Source organism: Varanus komodoensis, unplaced genomic scaffold, assembly GCF_004798865.1.
Source record: "Varanus komodoensis strain SLA01 unplaced genomic scaffold, ASM479886v1 scaffold3, whole genome shotgun sequence".
NCBI lineage: Eukaryota > Metazoa > Chordata > Lepidosauria > Squamata > Varanidae > Varanus > Varanus komodoensis.
This window is the reverse complement of record NW_025335761.1, coordinates 53,190,295-53,206,437: the sequence shown is the minus strand read 5'-3', so window position 1 is coordinate 53,206,437 and position 16,143 is coordinate 53,190,295. Positions and strand designations below refer to the sequence as shown.

Here is a 16,143-nt window from a genome sequence, read left to right as displayed (position 1 = left end):
CCAGGTTGAGGCGAGCCATTCTAAAGAATGGAGCAGTGGTGAAATAACATAAACATCAAAATACATGTACGAAGACAAAGAAGCAAAAACAGTTTTAACCATGCAAAATTCTTAGTAGGTGTAGCTTTTGTGTCACAACACTGCGATAGTGGTATGTCTGCACCTGCCAAGTCTGTAATTCTTTTTCTTCATTTCCAGATGTCTATTTTACTGAGCTCTTTAAAAGACATAATTGCATTTTTCCTACTGCTATTAGGTAGATGTAGCTAAAATAGAAAAATGCCTCAAAACAAGCACAAGATACAAATATAAAAAAACAAATGCAGACAAGTTTGAGTATTTACATAGTTAACTTTGACTTGTTTTTAATCCTATTTGTCTGCATTTGCAACCAAATCAACATAGGGGATAGATGCATGCAAATACAGATTGTGGTAGAAACAGATACACCGATGTACAGAAGAAACCTCATGCCAGTTTATTCACAGGTTCAGTAGTATTTATTCCAAAGTAAGTGGCCAGAAGACTGCAGCCTCGCTCCAGATGAAAAAGGCCAAAAATGGTTAATAGTATGGCATGCCTAGCTCTTCTACTTGATATTACACTGTACTGAAAGTCTGACCAAATTTTACTCCTTTTAATTAAAGCAGTACGTTGAGTATAAATTATTCAAATCTGACAACTGAAAACTTGTTCAAGAGAAAGTGGAACAATACTACAATAACGTTCACATGAAAGGGTATACTACAGTCATTTTTTAAAATGTGAGAAACCCACCATCCCTAAAAAAATAAAAAATGCAAAGTTATCTCAGTTCAACACATCAGCATAGGACATCCTGAGGCTTTTGCAATAGGATGGCATATAAATATCCTAAATAAAAAATGAATGAATGAATGCACAACCTCCTCCATTGCACTGACTGGGAAGAAGGCAAGTGGGACTTGGCCCAATGAAGTCACCACTTCATTGAGGGGAGGGGAGGGGAGGGGAGGGTGGCAATGCTTGGGAATAACTCTCATCTTCTTCTGGTTGGTCCATAACTGACAAACACTTGAAAACAACTGCTTCAAAGAAGTAGTCTGTGAGAGAGCGGCCACTACTGTGGTCAGGGTTAGGAGCTGGTAAGTACATTGAATGTTACACGGACAGCAATTTATTATTTATTAGATTTATAGTCCACCTTTTTCTTTTTCTTTTAAGAACTCAAAGCAGCTTACATCATTCCCTTCTTGCTGCTCTCAGACTTATCCCCACAGAAACAACCCTGTGAGGTAGGTTGGGCTGAGAGTCTATGACTGCCCCAAAGTCACCCAGTTGGCTCCATGGCCGAGCGGGGACTAGAACCCAGATCGTCTGAGTCCCAGACATGTGACCTTAACCACTACACCTTGGATCTCAGGAACATCATATTGTGCTACATTATGAACTACCCTCTCTACCCAACCCTTTGTGGGCTTTATCTCATCAGGAAAGTGTGACTAGGCCCATCTTGTATAACTCGCTCCCTGGTCCAAGAGGAGCCAGTTCTTCCACTCAGTGCTTGGACTAGGAAAGAGGTTTTGCTATATATGGGCACTCCCAATTAGAGAGAGAGAGTAAAACACTTTTCTTTGCTTATAGCAAAGATAAGCTGGAATAGCTCCCAGCACCCCACTAATGGAAATCTATGGGGACTATCTAATTTTGCCCTATCTTCACATGTTCTTCCACCTTCCTAGAGGCATTGGGACTTGCCCAAGTGTGTGGATAGCAGTCACTTTTCCCCAGTATGCAAGTCCAGGTAACCACTGCCCCTCATGCCCCCACGGTTACCTCGGATCTAACAGCGGCACTTCGGCTGCACACCAGCAGAGGAACCCCATCGTGCTCTTCAATCTCAGACGAGAGATCACAATGAGGGTATGCCCTCTGAAAAGATTCCTCTGGTGGCATGGTGTGGAGCTGAACTCCACCCCTGGAGAAGCAAGATGGGGTGATCTATAGATTGAATTAGACTCACAGGCCAGAAGTTCCTCACCCCTGTGCTCCATGCTAATCTTGTTGCAACTTCAGGGGATGGGAAGAGAGGAAAGAGATCTCTACCTGTATATGAGTGATATGCTGGGAGAAACAGATACTCTCCTGCTCTTGTCAGTGGCTTAGAATGGGTGGAAGACTGCTATGCAAGTAAAAGTGAGAGCTGGAGGGATAGAAAGCAACTAAAGATGCATAAATAGTAAATAAATTGGCTGATACAAATGTTCTCCAAAATCAGTCCAACATATAAAGAAGCAGAGAAACTCTTGATTTATAGAAGGCTAGAGTATCCTCTTTGGGAAGAGACTAGAAGCTGGCAAGCAACCTTTCTGCACTGCTAATAGAAAGCCAAGCTAAAATAATTCTGTTCTGAGGCATGCTGCTCAGCTGACAGCTTGTTAATCAAGCTTCATCCTGATGCAAAACATCTCAGTCCAGGCTATAAATCCTCAGGGGAGCCACGAAATTGAAACTGATGGCTGCTCCTTTTTAAAATATGTATTGGATGATTAAAAATAAGCCTCGTTTTGTTGCAGGAAAAATACTTGTACCTGTCGTTTGATGGAGACCAGTTCCATATCCAGTTGCCTCAGCAAGGTGGTAGCGGCTGTTGCATTGGCGGACACAGCCTCCACATCTTCTTGAGAAAGGAACATTCCTTTGGGAGGTTTCCTCTTGGCTCTGTTCTTAGCAGCCTGGGTACTGTGCTTCTCCTTCTTTACCTGAGGGATCGTTTCTGCAGGGGGGACCTGCAAAGCAGAAATCTGCCACACGTAAGCCTGAATGTTGCACATCATACTTTTCACATGAGCAGCTCTTCATGCAGGAGAATGATAAGCATTGCAAGTGGCACAGTTAGAAAGATCGCTGCAAAAGTGGCAGCTGCCACATGAATCAGCCCCACATACAGTCACCAGTTAGCACAAATGGGCAGCTCCCCAGTGGGTTACACCCCACTGGTAGCCCCATGCACTCCTACATGTGGGTAGGGGAACCACCAAGCCCAAATTGGGCTTCTGAGTATATCAAATACAGATGATCTGCCTTTGCTTGCTGCTTGGAACCTGGGGCCAGTGCCCCAGGTCTCAGGCCTAGAGGCAGCCACCTTGGGCAGAGGGACAGGCCTCCAGGAGGCCTTCTTCCTCCACGAATCCAGACCTTACACTCAGTGTCCTCCCTTGCAGTGGCTTCTTGCATATACAGTGGAGGTGGCACCAAATAATTGCATATTTACTTACAATATTTACATGCTGCCCTGTATCACAACAGTTTCTTAGAGCACAAGAACCTATGAAAAACCATGCTGGATCAGACCAATGGTTCATCTCAATGGTTCATCTCACTCTGCAGAGACCACTCTTAACAGATTCTGTGGATCCCTCAAGCAGGACGGGTACAGGACTTCTGCCTGCCCAACTTCTTTCTTGAAGTTCAAAATATAAAATCCATAAACAACACAGCCATTGATATACCCCTAAAGTACAATTCTTTAAAACATATAAGAAGGGGGGAAACCCTGGCTGGGACATGCTGGGAGTTGTAGGGACTTTTGTTGTCTAAACATGCATAGGATTGACCTGGAAATGTTTTTGCCTGCCATCTAAAAAACATCACTGCTGGTTGCATTTCCCTGGAGAAGACAGTCTAACTGGAGCATCACATTCAAAAAATGCCACCCCATCCCCATTGTCCACCTGGCTTCTTAAGGAGAAGGGACTCAGAGAAGGGTATCAGCAGGTGATTGGAGACTGAGGACGGGGTCATCACTCCTGGAGGATTTCAGAACAAGAGATCAGAAAGACCTCCTCCTTTGTTTGTATATAAGAGGAGGAGAGGAGAAGGACTGAACACAAGGAGCTGCTTGATCCTTCTAACCCAGCTGCAGGCAGGAGTCTTTGCAGCCTTACTTGGATATGCTGGAAAATGAACCTGAGGCCTTCTGCATGCTCAGCATGTGCTGTTCTATTCATTTTCCAGTTACATGAGGATTCATGCACTCACAAATAGGCTGTGTATGACTGCTTGCACACACACTTACGGAACACAGAGTGCGAACTGAGGAACTCCCTGCCTTTCTTCCCAGACCAAGAATGTAACTGAGCAGTTCTGGGTCTGGACTAGTGTTGGAACAATTCTGTGGAATCCAGTTCTTCTGTCATTGGACTTCTCTCTCTTGCCTGTCCCTAGCTTAGGAAGCAAGCAGAGCAGAGATGAAGTCTGTGAACACTAGTGAACTCCTCTTGTGCAAGCTGGCAATCTTTCTCTGCAGTAAATACAAGCCCACAAATCATCTGCATGGAAGAGGGGCAACACTTGTGCAGCAATTGTGCAGGCTTGATTGCTGGCAGGTACTTGAAAAGTTTGTCACCAAGTTGGACTCAGGGTTGTGAGAAAGGGTTCAGACTCCAGGGAGTTGAGCCAAGGGAATCCACAGATTCCTACCTCAAAACAGATTCCTCACACAACCTGGTCAGTGCCTGGATTTGAGAGGCCACTAAGGAAACCTATGAATGTCACCTTTGGTTTGAGACAGGTAAGTTATAGATGCTCTATCCATCCATCCATGAAATGCGCTCCCCAGAGAGGTCCGCCTGGCGCTGTCATTATTTGTTTTTTTGGCGCCAGGCGAAGAGCTTTTTATTCAAATGTCATTTTAATTGTTAATATTATTTATTGATTTTACATCTTTGGCTAGGATGGATCCAATTATATTGTTGGTATTTATTGTTGTTATTTATTGTTGTTATTTATGGTTGTGAGTCGCCCCAAGGCTTCGGCAAATGGGGCGGTACAGAAGTTTCATTCATTCATTCATTCATTCATTCATTCATTCATTCATTCATTCATAAATAAATAAATAAATAAATAAATAAATAAATAAATAAATATGCAGGATATAGATGCACTATTGATTGACTGCATTTATATACCACCCCAATAGCACAGAGGGGGCTTTGACCATCTTAAAGGGGCTTTGACCAGAGGGCTTTGACCATCCTAAAGAGGACAGTCAAAGCTCAAAAAGGCTGAGCACCCTCCTTTAGAAAGGTCCTACTTGCTGTCCATCTATGGGGAAAAGTCTCCTCTTCCTGCTGCATGCTCATAAAGTAAGTGCCAAATAACCAGAGAAGCGACCTTCCCTGGTACTTGCCAAGCATGCCGTTCAAAGCTATCAGATGATTTGCAAGCCCCTCTTTCTAAGGGCAGGCCTGGCACCAGTGTGTCAATTTAATTCTGTACCAGGAATAAAAGAAGATCCAGCTTGCTTAAGTGTGTGGGTGGGTTGAGTGCAAGAGAAAGAATAGAAGAGTAAAGTCTGATATGCAATTTCCTGTGTGTCAGCCAGAGGGGAAGAAGCAGAAACTAATTTAAGACAAAACATGAGGGGTCAGATGATTGCACACTAATCCTTAAAGCTCATTCATTTTTATATGCAGTGCTGCCAAACACAAAGATAAAGATTTCTGCATGGGTATGAAATTTGCCCTGAAAAAGGTCTTTTCAGGACAAAGTAGAGAACAGAAAGAACACTATTTCAGAATATGCATCTGGGATACTACTTTCACGTTTCTACAGTGAAACACTAAGTTTTGCCTACAGTGTGTGTGCAGTCAGTCAGTCAGTCAGTCAGTCTCTCTCTCTCTCTCTCTCTCTCTCACACACACACACACACTCACTCTCCTTTTCTAAAATGAAAACTGTTCAACATGTAAGGTTTATATTGCTTTTTTCTCCTGCTTCAGCTCTCCAGGCCTGACCACTGACCATGCTGTCTGGGAATAATGGGAGTGGAATCCAAAATATCTGAGGAAGACTGGGTTGGGGAAAGCAGTTTGGATTGCCCCTCCCCGCAACCCTAATTCACAAAAAAGTCACCTAAGTAGGTAATGCACAATATCTGGAGTGCCTGTCTCCCTCCCCACCCCACCCCACCCCGGCCAGGCAGGAGGCTATGTGGACTAAGCACTAGGTGACATGCAATTAAGAATTCCTGAGAACTTTGCTTTTTGTGAATTCCAAACCTAACCAACCTCATCTATACCTCTTGGACTGACATACAGATCAGAAAGTAATTATCCTTTGGATCTACTGGAAAAGCTATTTTCCTCCTCTCTTCTCTCCCTATTTGTTTTTCCTTGTGTGCTGTATCTTCTCAGGCTTTAAGCCTTCAGGCAGGGACTATCTTTGTTGAATTGATTCTACGTAAGCTGCTCTGGGAGCCTTTTTGGTTGAAGACTGACATAAAAATACTTCAAATAAAAATAAATAAATATTCTGAATTGTAAGATGGAGTTTTCAACTCACAGACATATCAAAGGCTTTGCTAGTAGAATACATTTACTAGAAATGCATACTTTTGAAAAAAAATTTAGAAAGAGGTTTTTTGTGAGAAAGCCTGCTCAGAAGCACATTTTTAAAGATGCAATCATATATCACTTCCTCCATTTTTTAAACATACACATTAATATGGAAACAAATGCTGGATGGATGGGAAACAGCTCCTGCAAGGAGCTCCAGTTTATATAGGCACGTTTATTGTATTCTGTCCTCCCAACCACCCTGTTAGGTCAGTTAGGTCACGAATGTGAGAGTGGGACCAGCATGACTCAAATCGGATATCGCTCCATAGAGAGAGGCATACTTAGGCCTGCATTCTTCTCCATTCTCCTCTGTTTCTTTTTTCTTCCTCTCCCCATACTTCCCAGAGATAACTGCATCTTATTGTGCTATATAAACTGGAGGAACTATATGCAGCAGTGCTAAAACAAATTTTATTACACCAGCAAGCTACCTCTAAAGCAATGCCAACAGCTTTTGTTGGCACAATGGGTTTCCCCAGACAACCTGCTGCTTGAGCAAATGCTACTGGCACTACTGCAGCTTCCAGAGATGCCTTCCATCAGTACAACTTTATTGACATAGAGACAGTGCTGAAGAGGATACTGCCCTATCGTTACCTCGTACCCCAGTGTGCTCCAAACTAGTGACAGAAACCAGCTTTAAGTGTGGAAGCAAATTTGGGCTTGCTCTGTTTCTCCACTGTACAATCCAGATGACATGTAGCACTTGGACTGTGCAAAAGGACTGAGTATCTTGGGGAGGGGGTGCATTTGCATGTGACAAGGTATTGCCGAGCACATGCATGTATACATAAGGATTGTCTTAGGTTTAACCTCTGGCCTGGGACCCTGGAAATCTGTAGTTCATCAAGAATAACTACTTGAATTAAGGGGAAAGCCTAGTTAAAAGGTAACTTCCTATATACCTGTCTTTTTAAGACCAATACTTAGTATTAAGTACTAATCAGGCATCTAAGCACCTACTAACTTACCCATGAGCTCATCATGAAATACTGCCGCTAGCCCTATTATCAGCACCCCATCTGTATGCACACAGATTCCCTGGCTCATCCCTCACATTCACTTGGCAGTTTGGAGAAGGTAAACAGCAGTGCATCTTCTAGGCTATGGCAGAGATTCCTGTATGCCAGCACAAATGATAGGCGAACCCTATCCATCTTCCCAAGCCCTCTCTGCATGCCTGAGGGTTCAGGAAGGCAGAAGAGGCTCCCAGCCACCACAAGTAACAGCTTGCTTGCAAACATAAGCTAACATTTATGAATACCTGGCAATATGCCTTTAACCGAGATGCGCTGCTAGGCATGTACAGATCAGACCATGTCTACTTTACACCTTTAGATTCATTTCTAAATCTGGTCTGGTCCATGTCTTCATTATTGTATTGCATTTTCCTATATTTTATACACTGCTGTTAACTGCCCCGAGAGCTTTGGCTCTTGAACAATATAGAAATTTAACTGAATGATAAGAATCTCCCACCTTTTCAAAAAGAAAGTCACAAAAATTGATATCTAAATACAATTTCAATGCATCATTTTGAGCTTACATTCTCATAAAATACACATTTCTGAGCATACTTTATTTTCATATGTACATTTTATATGCACTCTAGAATATATTTTGAGTAGAGAACTGCATCCCTGAAATGGAGAGAAGTGTGACATGCAAAGGATAACTACTTTCCAGTCTCCTAATTAATATGGGAGGTACAGATCAAATCAGTTAATATCAGAATTAAAGTAACTAATTTCTCAAGCATTCCTAGGTATCATTAAGACATTTTAGGATGAGCTCTCAGGAACATTCAATCCAGATTATTGATTCCTGAATATACTTGTAGCAAGTACATTTGATAGATCTTTTCCACAGCTGCTAAGAATGCTGGAGGACTGGAGTACAGATTTTTCTAAGCAACAGCGTTATGCATAGATCAAAGGATTACAACAGCACACAAACAATGAAGGCAAAGGACACAGTAGGAATGCAAAACATCTTTCAGACCAGGGGCCAGACTCCATTTCAGAGGTGGTCTGGGAGTCAGGGCTGAAATCAAAAAGGGCGGATGCAAAATAGCAAACACATCTTAGCTTAAAGCTCTAACTGCTAGTATTTATGGCTGCTAGAGGAATCTGCAAGGAACTCAAATGAGGCTGAATTTCTAGGGATCCAACCTTCAGAAACGTCAGTGGTACAGCTTTTCCTGTTGGGATGCATTGAGACATTTTAAAAACTATCATTTTAGGCAACTCCATTACAGAAAAATACAACAAATTAATGCACATTTCTTCCACAAGTGTGTTTGTGGGGAAGAGAGTTGCACATTTCCAGGAATTTGCTTATAAACAGATTTTCACAAAATCTGATTCTGACAATGAGCCGATGATGGAACAAAAACTGCTGATAATCCACGAAAAGTAGACAGAATGATTTCTACAACATCCGTACAAACCTTTTAGGAGACACATTTCAACCTTTAGGATTGGGAGGAGAATGGGGAGGGACTGCACAGAAGTCAGGAAACCCCCCAATGACTGCGTGTTGGAGAAAAAAGGTGTAACTGTCCGGGGAACCTGGGATGGTAAGGTGAAAATATGGAGGACAAGATTTGGCCCTGGCCCTGCGGTCCTGCATGCCTAGTGTAGAGAATCCCTTTTAGTAATGTGCTGTCAAAAAGCCCAACTATGATATGAATAATGTGTATGGAACCCATTTAAAATTTCTCCCATTATTGTCTTGATTTTTAATAGCATTTAAGTAAATGACAAAGCAACACACTCCCAAGTTCTTCACATTTTAATTAAAATAGGCAGAGAGGGAGGGAGAATGGAGAAATCGGACCATGCCACTTCCAGAAATATGTGACAGTGGAAGGCAGAAAATAAATATCCTCTTATAGATTAATCTCTCAGAGTAATTTTGCATTGCATTCACTGAAAGACTAACGGTATGTCAGCTGATTAGCTCTGTATTGGAAGTTCTGGATGCCCACTTCCGTCTTCATTCTATTCAAGATGATCAATTTTTTAAACATAAGATCATTTTGAGAAGGAGTTGTAGGATCAGAGATTAGAGAATAGAACTGTTAACCCAGGGTAGAGCCCACATAGCTGAGTCCCTACCACTACGTAATCTAGCTAGTAAAAGGCAAGGCACAAGCAAGAAACTGATGTCCTCAAGACATTTGCATTACAGCCCAAGCAATAAAGCCCAAGCAACAGGGCCAATGGCCAGGGAATATATAAACTGCAGCATCATGTTGCTCTTTCCCTCTTCCTCCACTGCCCACTGGATTGTGGACAATTGAAACCAAATTTTTTTGTTAACTGAATGGCATATCAGAGTGTCCACATAACACGGAAATAGGGATATGTGAGGAATTTGGGGTGAGAGGGGGGAGGATTTTGACATATTTTCACAAAGAAGACCAAATGTCTGCTTTTAACGCAAGCCATGATTTGTACATGATTTTAAAAAAAGAAACCGTGAATGTGCAAACCACATAGCCAGAAATGTACAGAAATTAAAAAGCCTGGGATTTACACACATCTCAAAGTTCTACAAATCTGAGTCTTTCACAGGACTGACTTGAACTGTTTGCCCTGCCACTGGGCCCTACCTCATTGCTAAAACTATTTGCCAGAGCAAATACTTTTATCAAAATAAACCAGATATTGTAGATATCACACCGGTGGGAAGAATGGAAGGGGAGAAACTAAAAACTATGAGCCTGTTTTCATAAATCCTGTGAGCTGAAAAATTACTGAAAATATTAACTTAAAAATGTGCCTATTTGTGTGCACAAATTGTATAAGCCAAGCAGAAAAATGAGGTGGCAATGGCGTATAAGTGAAAATGACAAATACTTTGTGAAGTAGTGAATACGGCCAGCTACGCATAAGGACAAAGTGCTAAGAGGATGAAAATGACAAGGATATTTAGGAAGGATAAGGCACTGTGCCTGAGGTTACACAATTGACATACAAATGTGATAAAATATTGAAAATAGAGCAAAGTAATTTACACAAGTCAGATCCCATTTACACAAAAGGTCTGAATTGCACAAATCAGCATTTGTGCAGTGTTACAGATCTCCACTCTCAAGTATTTCACAGATATTTCCAGAAGCCAAGGCAGGGTCAGGGAGGGAGACCACCATCCAACATTTCTGACAGCCAGATTAGAAACACTGTGGAAGTCCCTTGGGCTCAAATGACAGATTCTGAACATCACACACCCCTACAAGTTTATAACTCAGGGGTAGAACACCTGTGTGCCACCTGGAGTAGAGTTAATAGTTTTGAAGCGAGTTTTAGGATTTAATCCCACCTAATTAGGCTGACAGATGCCAACCCCATCTTGCTTTTGGTGTCCATTTAAGCCTGTCCTCTCCTCCCACATATTTAATGGGACACAATACGAAACAGTAGTATTTTATTGGATTGTTTTTATCCCCTTAAATTGTTTTAAAGTTCGTATATTGAAATGTTTTGCTACATTTTTTGTTTTGTGAATTTTATGCTGTTCTGTGATTCGTTAATTGTGTGAACTATCCAGAGCACTTTGGCTATTCAACAATATAGAAGTGAGGAGAGGCGGCAGAGGAGGAAGAACTGTCACCACTTCACCACCCAGGAACACTGTACTAAGGAACTACAAAGCTGCAGAGGATAGAATCAGAAGCAGAAATGCAGCAGACTAGAGGGGGCATATAACTCTGTCCTTAGTTTATCTCCTTAGGTATTAAGGATGTTCACACAATGGGATGCCTGAGAACTCTGACTGGGGACTGAAAACTTAAACAGATTTTTCTGGTTTGGCCTGGCAGATTTTATTCCATTTCCTCTTGTTTCATCAAGTCTATCTGTAACATACTGGGCAGCATGCAGATTCTTCCTCCACTTTCTTTAAAAAGGTGGGGGGGAGTGTTTTGCACAAAGTTTCTTGAGGGTAAAGAATCTTGAATTTTGCGCAAATGGTATTATAACTTTTAAAAAATATTTTATTGGTGGCCTCGCCAATTGCATACAATTGGAAGTCCACTTGTCTACAGAGGCATTTTCCCCTCTCATTAATATCCTAACCAGTTTTGACTTCTCCACAAAACTGTTTCCTTTATCCCAGCACAACAATATTCCATGCTCTTCAAAGAGCCTATAAGTTTCCTCACTGTCTAGAAAGTGATAAAGTAGAGGGTGAAAAATTGTGCAAAATATTTCTGGAATTTGAAAAAGAATCCTATAGTGAAATGCTACAGAATCCCATTAAGTTTAAATGGATTGAAGTCCTAGAGTCTTACTTCCCTACTTCTTTTGGAGAACACCAGTCTTTCTACATACAGAACAGTGATGGAAACATTATGACCTGTAGGCACCCGCTCTAAGCATTGCCCGGAGGCCTCTGAGATTCCCAGCATATTACAACTACCAAAAAAATGACAAAATGCTGTAGCAACAGGCTTAATGGTCTCTGCCATAGAAGCCATGTCCCTATAGCACCCTGAAAGACTCTTAAGCAGCAACCCTCAAAAGTTCCTAGTTTCCTAGAATGCTCTCTGGCTGCTCAAGGAATGAGGCATCTATAGCAAGAGCTGCTGAACTAATTTCTAGAGCTTTTTTCCCCTAGTGATTACCTTGGAGTAGCTGAAGAAGAGGCTGTACCCTAAGAGCTGATCTTTATCCTCCCAGTTCCCAAATCTATTATTGGGGCACATACAAAAGAGGTAGAAATACTGTGTGGTTAATTAATGCTAATGCACATTAGCTTGGTCTTCCAACAGAAATTCTGCTATGGTATATATGATCAACTGATGCAGTAATTTATTATTCCAAGTATGTTTATCAGAATAAATGTGTGTGTGCGCGCATGCGCAAAAGAGAGGGGGGTGAGTTCTATGCATATTCATATACATATGCACACATAAGCATACAGCCACACATGTTCCCTGCCACTGTCCCAGTGGACACCTGAGCTCCTTGGGGCTGAAAAGTTTGTGCACCCTGGTAAAGAGCAACAGGACATGCCTCATGACAGGTGAAAATGACAGCTCAGATTAGTTCTATTATAGTGTGAAAAACAAGGGTGTGTGATCCAGAGACATGCCGCTTGGCTGCGAAGGAGACTTGAACTCAAACATTGCAGCCATCTGTTTCCCTTTGGAAAGCACAGCAGACACAAATTAACTTTGACTTTCACCATGCATGGCTACGTCCACTGTTCTTGGCTGCACAGCAGGAAGCCAATGGCAATCAAAGACTTTGGGGGATCAGGCAGAACCAGAGCTTACATTCATCATATGCAGAACCTGTCAGAGAAGTTTCAAAACTTTGGCTAAGCGTATACTTATCCTAAAACATCCAGGCAGTAGCCCTGGTAAGGCCTGAAAATGATGCAAATAAACAACAGAGCAGCTTTCTCTAACCTGGTGGCCTTCAGATGTATTAGACAACAACTCCCAGCATGCTGAAGGGCACCTGGTTGGGAAGCTGAAGGAGAGTGGCATATGTTACAAACTTAAAACACAAAACCCCTGTATATGTTTGTATCCCAACACACACAAATTCTGCACTCTGAAGGATCTACCTAAAAGCTTTGCTCGATTGGACCGAAGGTCCATCTAGTCCAGTCTTTCTGGAGTGGCTGAACAGTTTCTTCTGAATCTACCCCACGTGATACTCAGAATCCAAGATCCTCCTCCTGAGGGAGGCTCAGAAGGTGGTAACAAGGGAGAGGGCCATTTTGGTGGGGGCTCTTAATTATAGAAAAACAAGGCCCACCTGGAGCCAACATCACTACCTTTTCAGCACTGAGACCTTTCTTTACTCTCAGGCATCTGGTAGAATATAAGTTGTCTGCTGGATTTCTTACCGTTGAGTGTTAAAACTGTTAAAAGTGAGTTTTCTGTTTATATGCTTGCATGTAAATGGTTTTTTCCTACTATATACAATATTGTGCTTTTTCGGGACTTTCATCCAGAGAGCTTTCAGTACTGGGCAGTACAGAAACATGAAAATGAAACAACGTGGGAGGGGCTGAAATACCACCAGATGTGCAGTATGAAGAAAAACTTCCCATTCTTATACTCCAGATCTGTTGGCCTATCACTTCAACATTAGCTGTGCTGAAGCTGTAAGCCACAGGCTGCCAACCCTACTGTAGGGTACAGTTTCTTTTCAGTAGGAAGTGCTTATTTGATTTGAACTTCACTCTGGTGAAGTTCTACTGGGTTGCTGCCAGGGAGCCTTTTGCAGGTTTATCTGGACATACCAGAGATTCTACCCAGGGCTCCTTGCATGCAAAGTCTGTGATAACTCCTGGATTTTCTCACTGCACCTCAAGGACAAACAAACCTAGGAACAGATGGTACAGATCTGCACTAAGTGGGACTCTTTGGTCACACTCAGTTGGGCCACTTTTCTGCTTAAAATGCTTTCTTGCCCCACATGTATGCCTAACTGGGGCAGATCAGCAACTAACATTGACATGCTCCAATTTGCTTGTATCACCTGGAGCTATGGAATCTAAGTCACCACACTGAGTGGTAACCACTTGCATCTTTACTCCATTTGAAAGATCTGGATTATCTTGCAAGCACTAATCTTGTGAGGAAATGGGAAGAAAAGAGTTAATGCTTGCTTCCGCTGTGGTGGGTGGGGGATTTGCTGGCACTTTGAGGACCAAGGAAGTGCTCATCACCATGAAAATACAGTACGTATCTAAGCTTCCTGAACTGAGAATCAGGCAGGCAGGCAATTTAACTGAATTTAAACTGTATTAAATTTGTGTTTAATTACCACTCAATGTCACAGTAAACTCCCAAAGTAGATGCTTCCTCCAGCAGTACTTCATTAGGTGTATTAGATAAATACATCCATCTGTCACTTAAGTATTGAACATAACTGCAAAATTTATGAAGGGATTCTGTCAAAAAGGAACACAAGGGTGCAGGAAACACATTCACTTCCAGAATTCACCATCAAAAACAAAGGACTGCTTATTCATTTATTACATTATACTTATATCCTGCCTTTCCTCTGGGAAGCACAAGGCAGTGTACATGATCCACCACCTCCTCTCCATTTTACCCTCACAACAACCCTGAAGTAGGGTAGATTGAGACACGGCAACTGGCCAACGTCACTCAAGCAAGTTTCACCCTGGAGAAAGAATTCTGACCTTCTCATACCTGGTCTGATACCAATCCCTGTGCCACACCGGCTCTGTGATTCATAAGATACCTCCAGTGGCATAGTTGTCAACATGTGAATACTTCCATGCCATCTCAGTAATTACTCAAACAGTTATGGAATCCTGCATGGTTACAGAATTTGCTACCCACATAACCCTTACAGAATGAAATTTCTAGCATGGTACGTAACTGTGAAATCTACTGCACCCACACAGAGCATGGATGGAAGGTATTCAGCCTGTTATGGATGGGGATGCACTGTCCCTATAAGGTTCATAGCTTGGAGGAACCATTTTTGTCTCCGAAAGTTTTGGTGGCCAGAGTGGCATGGAGTGCTTTCTTCCAGCTTCTGCTGGTGGCTCAAATATACCTCTATCCAGACAGTGATAACCTGGAATCAAGACTAAGACTAACCCTATCCCTAACCCTCAAAGATCATTAGGAAATCCCAGCTTCTACAAAATGTTGATACCAGGAACCGGTTGATAGCAGGAACCAGAAAGTTTGGCAATTTAATTTGGCCTCCAACTGCCAGTACATTTCTATACCAATCAGTCATTATGGATTCTATCTACTCTTATTCAATGCCTCTTTCATGACAAAAAGGGGGGGTCTATCTTATAAACAAAGAAGGAAGGAGCAATGTTTAATATCTGTCCCCTCTTCTGGTTGTTTCCCCAGCTGGAAGGTTTCTGGGAGCGATATCCACTGCCCCCTGGGCCTGATGGTGCTGTTATTGAATGCCAGGTCAGTCCATAATAAAACATCCCTCATCCATGATTTAATTGTGGATGAGGGGGCTGACCTGGCATGTATAACAGAGACCTGGATGGGAGACCGAGCCTAGAGTGTTTGTACCTGGTGTTGGGTGATTGAGACAGATTAGGGATTCCTCTGGTGTATCGCACACCCTCTTGCACATCAGATTCCCTGCCTGAACTGATGGAGATCTCCTTGGATCCGGTTTTGAGGACCGCTAGGATGCTGGTCCTGGGGGACTTAAATTTCCACGCTGAAGCTCGAAAGTTCTGTCTGGGGCAGCTCAGGACTTCATGGCTTCCATGGCAGCCATGGGGCTGTCTCAACATATCACTGGCCCAATCCATGAAAGAGGTCACACTCAGGACCTGGTTTTCTCAACGGGGCAGGAAGAGGGTGGTCTGGAAGTGAAGAATTTGACCTTAACTCCTCTGTCATGGTCAGATCACTTCCTTGTGAGGTTTGAACTCGGGGCTGATCTCTCCCTCCAGAAGGGTGCGGACCTTATTAAGATGGTCTGCCTCCGGAGTCTTATGAATCCGGATGGATTCCTGAGGGCTCTGGGGGATTTTCCAGTGAATAAAGCTCCTGTTGATGTCCTGGTCGATTTGTGGAATGGGGGAATGATTAGGGCAATTGATACAATCGCTCCTACGTGTCCTCTCCCGGCTAGCAGAGCCTGCTTGGCACCATGGTATACACCAAGTTGCAGGTGATGAAGCAGACAGGGGGCCGATTAGAGCGCAGGTGGAGAAGATCACATGACGAATCTGACCGAACACACCTACATGCTCATTATCGAGCCTATGCTGTGGTGGT

General features: G+C 42.7%; 1 protein-coding gene across 3 annotated transcripts in view; it reads right to left on the bottom strand.

The window, feature by feature from the left end:
* The window catches only part of RCOR1 (REST corepressor 1), a 167,609-nt gene that overhangs the window by 15,960 nt on the left and 135,506 nt on the right, over window positions 1-16,143 (bottom strand). Inside the window, exon 8 of one of the 3 annotated variants that reach the window (XM_044437197.1) lies at window positions 7-2,783. The exons of 1 other annotated variant lie outside the window; for it this stretch is intronic. In XM_044437197.1, coding sequence (XP_044293132.1) covers window positions 2,529-2,783 — 255 coding nt within the window. In that variant the 3' untranslated portion in view covers window positions 7-2,528. Of the gene's footprint in view, window positions 1-6; window positions 2,784-16,143 lie in introns of those variants that run through there. One more of the 3 variants, XM_044437198.1, reaches the window with a different exon arrangement.